General features: G+C 29.0%; 1 protein-coding gene across 1 annotated transcript; it reads left to right on the plus strand.

The window, feature by feature from the left end:
• LOC107631549 lies at positions 1,267-3,897 on the plus strand. Its single transcript, XM_016335030.2, has 4 exons — positions 1,267-1,576; positions 2,047-2,950; positions 3,034-3,195; positions 3,512-3,897. Exons 1-4 carry the CDS (start codon positions 1,506-1,508, stop codon positions 3,746-3,748), a joined length of 1,374 nt encoding a protein of 457 aa, XP_016190516.1. The 5' UTR covers positions 1,267-1,505; the 3' UTR covers positions 3,749-3,897.

Genomic DNA, 9,160 nt, shown 5'->3' on the forward strand with positions numbered 1-9,160 from the left:
TAAAAATATTTCACAATCATGTTATAAACAAAAAATTAAATACCAAATCAGTTATTCGTATAAAATATATTTTAAAATATAAAATATATATTAAAAATAAGTTAAAAATACAAAATTTATTTTTAAAAATATTTGTTACACATTAATTGAAAAATAAATAAAAACACACACCCCATTAACTCAATGCATTAATTCACAGTATCATTTAGCTCAGAAAGTTAAGAACTAATTCGTTACGGATGATCTATATTTAAGAATTTGTTACTGATCAATAGATTGCTACATGTATAAGACAAAATTCAAACTTCCAATATTTATTTAAGCGGACTAGTGAATTAATCACTAGATAAATTCAAATTGATTCTCAATACATTAAATTTAATCAAAACAAAATATGCCATGATAAAAATACAAAGAATTAGCTAAAATAAACTTTTGTTTAAATTTTTTAATATATTTATTAGTGATTTATTAAGAAATAATTAAAATTTATACTACCAATAATTTTATCATGTATTTTTAACATTATCTTAATTAAATCCAAAAGTAATTAATTTATGTTAATCGAGTAGTTTGTTCACTTATTTATTTAAAGAAGTGTTGAGTTTAAATTCCATCTTTTATATGTATCCATTTATTTGCGAGCTACCAATCTTCAAATAGAACTTATATTGATTAGTCATTGAACAATAAAATCGAAAATAGAGGTGTTCAAGACCCAGTCCAACCCTGAGACATATTTTATCGGGTTCAGATATCTCTTTTTTTTTATCTGATGTTATTTTCGGTTCGGGTTTTGTTTTGACCCGGTCCAAAATTAATTTTTACGGTAAAAAATATTTATTTAAGTTAATTAGTAATGTTATATTATACTTTTATAATTCAATTAATATTTTTTATATTATATAATATTATTTTTGTTTTAAAATAATTTATTTTTTAAAAATAAAATTTTATTATTTTAATATAAAAAATTTACAAATTTGTATATACTAATGTTTTATCGGATCGAGGCAGTTTAACCCAATTTTTTGAGTCACTTCGGATCAGGTCAAAATAAACCTGTTGTTATTTTAGAATCGGGTCCGGACCTACTTAAACCGGGCCGACACGGCCCATAAACACCCCCTGCATTAACAATTTAACATGGATTGGCCCATTCCTCTAAATGTAAGATCTGTAAATGTCACTTTTAAAAAAAAAAAAAAATCTGTAAATGTCACTATTATTAGAGTATCTAGCTCCATGCCTCCATGTTTACCACCCATCCATGCTAGACGTCATTAAATTAAGCTAAGAGAAGCCAACCACTCCCATCTTGCGCCACGTGCAACAGTTCCACACACAATTAATTCTGTTCGATTACATCAGAATTTTCCAAATGATTTTGCTTTTTGGACTTAGTAGATTTAGCTTCATTCTTAGAAGGAATCTTGTTCACTATCCATACCATGCTCGTTTCAGTTTCACATATGATATGAGGACGTCTCACTCATCAAATTTGCATGGCCTATAAAAATCTCTCTGGATTGTCAAAATCTAAACGTTGCCGTCTTGTGTTGCGCCTCTCTTTAAGGTTAGTCAGTGAAACCATTCCATCTTCTTCTTTCATCACTGTTTTTATCCATGGCTATTTCACTTGTTCCTTGCAATTTTGTTGATTTGTGTGTGCTCGCGCGTGTTCGTAAACAGTAAAATTTTGCCCTTTCTGTGCATTATATGCTAATCAAAGCGTTTTCTATTAATAGTTTATTGCCCTTATGTTTTGTAATATTTGCTATTTACTTTTTCCCAATTTTTTATCAAATTTCTCTTGTTTGTGTTGCTGACAAGAGCCATGTTTGGTCACGCCTCTTTAGATGTACTCTGATATTTATGAATTGTGAGGTGTATTTTTGTCTATTTCAAACTCTTTCACGTGTACTTTTGTCTCTTTACTCATCTTTGTATGAACATTGTGTATTCTATATAATCTGCTTCTGTTTTGTAACTGCTTTAATTTATAGTTAGTTGTTTGGTAATTAATAATTAATAATAGGGAATTAGGGATTTTGATGACAGGTTAACTATCAACATGTCTTATGCATCTAAAGATATGGTGATTTCATTGGCAATACTATTGCTTATGTTAGGCACACCATGCTCAAGTGCTTTTTGGAAGACTCAGAATAAGATTAAGACAGCTGTTCATCTTTCTCCAAAGATTGAACTTGGGCCAGGGTCAGTTTCGAATAAATTTTACTATGACATTGAGTTTCCAAGAGGTCATGTTGCGCTTAAGAGTTTCAATGCTGAAGTAGTTGATGAAGCTGGAAACCCTGTACCTCTCCATAAAACTTATCTCCACCATTGGATTATTGTTGGATACCATGAATCCAAATCAAAACTTGCGACACACACAAAATATGATCTTCATCGTGTGGTTCGTGTGTCAGACTCAGTCTCAAAGTCACATATTATACTAAGAAATAGTGGCGTATGTCAGGGAAATATTCTTGGACAGTATTTTGGACTTGGATCCGAAACACGAGGAACGGCTACGGATATTCCAGATCCTTTTGGGATAGAAATAGGAAATCCTGCAGAAATTCCAGAAGGATATGAGGAGAAATGGTTGCTCAATGTCCACGCCATCGATACACGAGGTGTAGAGGATAAGCTAGGCTGCACTGAGTGTAAGTGTCACCTTTATAATGTTACAGTCAATGAATACGGCAACCCTTTGCCTCCAGATTACGCAGGGGGTTTGTACTGTTGCTATGATGAGACTCAGTGCAGGTTGAAGAAAGGCTTTCAAGGTCCAAAGAGAAGCCTCTATCTGAGATACACTGTGAAATGGATCGATTGGGACGAATATGTTGTTCCTGTTAAGATTTATATAATTGATGTGACTGATACTTTGAAAATATCAGATACTTCAAATATAGCAAGCTCAAATCATGATTGCCGGGTAAGTGATTTCATCACAAAACGTGTATATTGTCTCAATCAAAATTTAACTCCATAACATATTTTACTCTTTTTTTGTTACAGATTGAGTATGAAGTTGATCCTTGCAACATAGACCCCAAGAAGAAAGGTAATGGTTGTGTTGATGTGAAGAGGACAACCGTCCCATTGGAAAAGGGTGGTTATGTGGTCTATGCTGTAGCTCATCAGCATTCAGGTGGAATCGGATCAACTCTATATGGACAGGTGATGATCAATAGTTATTCTTAATATTTGGAAATTACTTTCTAGTGCCATGACTTCATATGAAAAGTTGTTATTTCAACCTGTAATGAATAATGATTCTGTCCTCTAAATTCAAAGGTCTCACAGATCAATTTCTGTTTTCTGTTCATCGTCCGGTGTGATATTTTCAAGTTAGGATCATAGGTGAAAAATATTTTGGTCAAGCACAATTTGGCCTTGTTTTGCAATTTGAAAGCTGATATATGTCTTGATCAAGAAGTTAAATGCATATTGTTGTGTAGCTTATGTTCTGAAATTTGTGCACCCTGGTTTTCAGGATGGAAGGGTAATATGTACCTCAATGGCAAATTATGGAACTGGGGATAATGCAGGAAATGAGTCAGGTTACATTGTAGGAATGACCACTTGTTATCCTAAACCAGGTTCTGTAAAGATCATTGATGGCGAAAAATTAACTCTGGAGTCTAACTACAGCAGCACCACGCGAGGTCACACCGGAGTCATGGGGCTTTTCTACCTACTGGTTGCAGAACAGCTTCCTCATCAACATTAGTTCACTCATTCCTCTCCTTTCTTCAGGAATATAAACAATGTATTCAACTCATTTTGGCAATAATGTTAATAGCAGTGGTGTGTCATGTAATATAATATAAATATGTGAAAAGTAAAATAAGTTATAGCATATGATACTTATAAATTAAATTAATATCTTATATGATAAAAAATAAATTAGGTTTATTTATTGAAAAACTTATGGGGTCAGCAATTGTTAGTATTTTTTATTATTATTTAATTAGTACAAATACTAAATTGTTTTTAACAAATAAATTTTAATAAATATAGGTATAAATTATATATTTTTTGTTTATAAAATTTTTGTAAATATAAATATAAATTATTACAGATCAAATATTGTCGTGTAGTAGCCCTTGTTTTTATTTATTTTAAATTATCTTTTGATAAAAGAGTGTTTTTTGTTTGTGGTGCCAGCGGATATGATTTTTTGTTCATATCAGAATCTCTTTTATGTTCTTTTTGAAAAATAAAAATCTATCCTCTCCATCTTGATCTCCATATGTTCTAGATCTTTTTTATTTTTTTATGTGAAAATTATTCACACTCCATTTAGGTTTGTCCTCATTCCGTCGGAGATTGTTCTTTTTTCATGCCTTTTTTTTTTTTTGGTAGTCAAATTTCTAACCTGTGTTAGATTATTGGTATTTGGTAGTAAGCAATGAGCTTTGGATTTTTTTTTTTCTCTAATATATTGTTCATCTTTTATTATTGTTCTATTTGATAGTATTCAGTTGTAGATACTATTATTTCTGATTTGATATCTTTAAATTTTCTTTTTTAAAGTAGTCCCATTTTATTATCTCTATATGATTCTTTAGTTTTGGAGTAGATTTAGTTCTTGGAGGCTCTATTTGCAATTTAAAAATAGATGATATTTTTTTTCTGGGTTTGAGATATAGTTAGATTTTTTTTATGTAAATTGGTATGTATATTTTTTGTTATAAAAAAAGTTTTCTATATTAGTTTCATTGTGTCTCAAGTGATTATGTTGTTATTCTCTTTTTTTTTTTATCACTCTTCATATTATATGAGATATTCTAACTGCATAATTAACTGAAAATTGATCCTTTTGACATAATTACTGTATAGACTTATTCCACATTGCTTTAAGTTAAGTATATTTATCATGCATCTTTATTTTTATATATATGGATGAGTTTAATTTTCACTGAAATAAATTAAATTTAAAGTCGTTGTTTGGCTATTTAAATTAAAACTATATTATTTTGAATAAAACTGCTATCTCTACACTATTACATGGCAAGTTCTCATTTGGTTCATTCATATCTTAATTATGACTCAATTCTATATGATACATGAAAATTAAAATATGAATGAAAATTTTTCTGTCTATTAATATGTAATTAGGTAGTGTTAATAATGAATATTATTACATATATCAATTATAGCTATGCACATAGCAAGCTATGATGACTTTTTTTTGTCTAAATTCAAAAATACTTTAGCTTCCTCCTAATTTGAATTGTAGTCTACATATACTATATACACATAAACATGAAATAAACTCTATTAAGAATAACCTTTGGTATTTGATATTTTTTTATAGGCACATGTGGTTGTATTCTAAATTCCATTCCATTAATTTTAATAAATGTAGAAATTTTATAAAACATCACCAGCTACCGTAGTTGATATTATTATTGTAAAAAATTTACATAGTTAATCATTGTCTGATCTTTAAAAACAATGTAAGCTTTTTGATAACAGAAAAGCTCTGCATACAAGTCATTAGGGCTTGTATGCTTTACAAGTTAATTAACGAATAAACCCAAAAAACGCGATGCAAGGTCTACGTTCTTCTTCTTCTTCCTCTTCCTCTTCTTCTTCTTCTTTTCTTTCGTTTCTTGCCTTCTCTTTCTCATTCTTCTTCTTCTTGCTGCACGTTTTTCTTCCTCTTCCTCTTCCTCTTCTTCTTCTTTTCTTTTGTTTCTTGCTTTCTCTTTCTCGTTCTTTTTCTTCTTGCACGTTCTTCTTCCTCTTTCTTTTCTTCTTCTTTTCTTTCGTTTCTTGCCTTCTCTTTCTCCTTCTTCTCCTTCTTCTTCTTCTTGCTGCACGTTCTTCTTCCTCTTTCTGTTCTTCTTCTTCATTTACGTGCTTTTCTCTCTGTTTTCTTTCTTCGTTATTCTCGATTTCTATTGTTTTTTGACATCAAGCTCTGAAATCGTTTTTGAAGAAGAAGAAACAGCAAAAGATGAGGAGGAGAAAGAGAAAGAGTTCTGAAATATGCATAAGGTGTACTTCAACGAATTTTGGGTGTATTTCTTAAATCCTTTGGGTGTATTTTTGTAATCCTTTGGATGTATTTCTGTAATCGTTTGGGTGTATTTCTGAAGTTCTATTATCTTCAAATTTGGCAAGAAAATTGTTTTCATGGAGGAAGAAGAAGAAGAGTCGTTCATAATGCATGGTGAGTAGCGCGCTTTGGAAACAGGAAGTTGTTGAATAACATGCGTTTTATTTACTTTTAAATGTGAAAGTGTGTAATACGTTAATTAAGTATAATACGTGTGTTTTATTGGACTTGTAAGACTTATAAGCCAAAAAGACTTGTTTATATGTGTAGCAGGCCTCTTTTGATAAATAATTGCATACCAATATGTTTTGCCCATTGTTGTTTATAGTTTATTTTATGTCTGAATTAATTATTTAAAGAATTTGCAGTCAGAATTACTTTCTTTTTTCTTTATCATCCATTATATTTTGCTTACAAGCTATTATTGATGTTTCGAAATTGTAAATACTACTTTAAATCATAAACTTCTCTATTTTTGCTTTGTTACCTTTTTTATATTTAGTGGCTAAATTATTCATAGCTTAATCCTTAAGTTAGCAGAAATTATTACTCTATAATTTTTTATTAGACTATGGAGTTCCACCATAACTTCTTAAGCATGATTATGTTTTATACCTCCTAATAATGTCAAATTGGCTCTAAAGAGGGTGAGTTGTCTTTCCTTGATAAATAAATGTCTCCTAGATCCTAATAATCAATATATCAACGAGTGGCTTTGTAAGTTTTATACTAATATTTATTATTTGTATTAATATATGCAGATTAACAAAGCAAAAAACATATGAATGTTTAATAGTTTCTTATGGCATTTATCTGAAATTTGTAGAAGCTTTTTTCTTATTTCTTCTTGACTATGTATTTCTTTAATTATTTTCATGTTAAATTTATATATTTACTTTGCGGAAGCATTTAAAAATGATGTAGTTGTTTTAATTTGTATCCTCCCTTTTGATTTTTTTTTTTTTTGGATTTCTTCATCATAATTTGTTAATTTTTTTCCTCTTAAACTTTATTTAAAGTACAAAGTCTAATGCAATTGAAAAGCTTAAGCAACTTGAGTTAAACTTAAATTCAAAACATAATTCAATATTGAAAAAGGCAATAATGTATGCTTCTTTTGAAAATCTATAATTGTATTTTTTTTATTATCATCCATTTTTTTATTTTGATTTCTATTCTGTTAATGTATATTTATAATTTTATATGACTTTTTTCTTATTATGTAGCATGTGAAGTTAGTGATATATAGTTTTAAATTTTAGTGACACCACCTAATTTTTCAGTAGTGTCATTGCAGTGTTAGTTGACCTTAATCATAGAAAAAGGTTCATCTTCTCTAATGTGTGTATTATTATCTATGACTATTAACAAGTCTCAGACACAAATTTTAATAACTGAATGATTATATTCGCCGAAACTATTTTTACTCACGGACAAGTGGACAACTTTATATTACTCTTTCAAAGATAAAATTAAAATCAGGGTTAAAGTATTAATTGAGAATAATTTTCAACCAAAACAACTATGAATGTTGTTTATAAAATTTTTTTCTAAAATTTGGTTGATTATGTATAATTTTAAAATTTATTTAATATGTAATTTTTAGACATTTTTATTCTTCTAAAAATTTGTTACTTTTCTGTATAAATTACTTCTAGATCCTCGTGAATTTATTTTTAGACATTTTATTCTTTTACAAATTGTTTACAACTTTAGTTTGTAATTATCTTATAATGTGTTTGTTATAATTGAGCGGTAATCTTATCTTATATATTCTTACAATTTTTTCAAATATAAAATCAGATAACTTAATTCTTAGGATCTAATTTAAAATAAAAAGCCCATGTTTAGTTGCTTATCCTAATAATAGTTCAATATTAACTGATTTTCATTAAATTTATCAGTACGAGATACTCTCAGATCATGAAATTTAAACTTTAATAGAGTTCTGTAATTGAATGATTGATTTATTAAATGAAATATAATTTAAATACTACAGTATAATTTTTTTGTTATTAAGTTTTCGAAGTCAAGCAAAAAAACTCTATGCATTATTTTAATTCATTTTTAATTTAAGAGAGTAATTTATCTTTGTAGATGTCAAAAAAAAAACTTTGTAAAACTCAGTATTTATTTATGTTAGATATCATTCTGTGTTTGAAAATATATTTTAATTTAGGGTTAAAGTTTTCGCTTTGTCCATTCACTTGAGCAGGTATGCAACTGCAAGTGCAAGTTTTAATGGGTTTCTTCTACTTTCTGGTCTGCGAAGGGCGACGGAATGCTAATAATATTGTGAGTTATCTCTTATATTTTAAATATTTTAATTCTATTTGTAATGTCACACATTCTCATTCTATTGATTTGGCCCATCTTAAAAAAATTTTTATGGGTGATATAATTACTTCTAGTTATCACTGATATCCTTTTTCAATTATTAGTTTATCCTCTTGCCATATGATTTGATTGAATAGCACAGTATATGTAATTTTTTTATGGCTTTATCCTCTTTGAGCAGGTTATATGCTGAATTGAACTCAGAAAATAAAAAATAGGATTAATTGTAATTAAGTAACGCACATTTATCTGCTGTAGTTGTCTATCAGTTCAATAAAGACTAAGAGTTTAAGCAATATACTAGATATCAATATAAGCAGCAACCAATATTTATAGTTGACAATTTCAGATATTTGGGTGATGTCTGTGTTACTGTTTTCTTAGTGATTTAGAGAGAATACTTAGTATTGATTTTGCATTACAAGGATAATCGCTATTGGTAAATCTGATTGGCTATCCACTAGAGATATGTTGAATCCACCTATTATATTTCAGGTTATTTCGGCTCTAAGAGAAGCTGGTCTTAAATATTCAAATTTTATTCTTTGTTTAAATTTCACAAAAAAAAATAAGTAAAAATCTTAAATTTTTGTTTTTAAAAATATTATGAATTTGATATATATATATATATTGTTACGGTCCGGCCCAAATGAAATATGGGCCAGCCCGACCCACTAACCACCCGACCCGAACGGTCGGGTGCAAGGCGCCCAGACGCCAATTCGGACACGCGTCCCT

This window comes from Arachis ipaensis, chromosome B03, assembly GCF_000816755.2.
Source record: "Arachis ipaensis cultivar K30076 chromosome B03, Araip1.1, whole genome shotgun sequence".
Classification (NCBI taxonomy): Eukaryota; Viridiplantae; Streptophyta; class Magnoliopsida; order Fabales; family Fabaceae; genus Arachis; species Arachis ipaensis.

What these genes read in the sequence shown, in the direction of transcription:
- LOC107631549 (XM_016335030.2), top strand. Translation starts at nt 1,506, where the DNA reads ATGGCCTATAAAAATCTCTCTGGATTGTCAAAATCTAAACGTTGCCGT. An exon ending in GTGTTGCGCCTCTCTTTAAG is followed by an intron (nt 1,577 to 2,046) that starts GTTAGTCAGTGA and finishes ATAGGGAATTAG; the next exon opens with GGATTTTGATGACAGGTTAA. An exon ending in GATCAACTCTATATGGACAG is followed by an intron (nt 3,196 to 3,511) that starts GTGATGATCAAT and finishes CCTGGTTTTCAG; the next exon opens with GATGGAAGGGTAATATGTAC.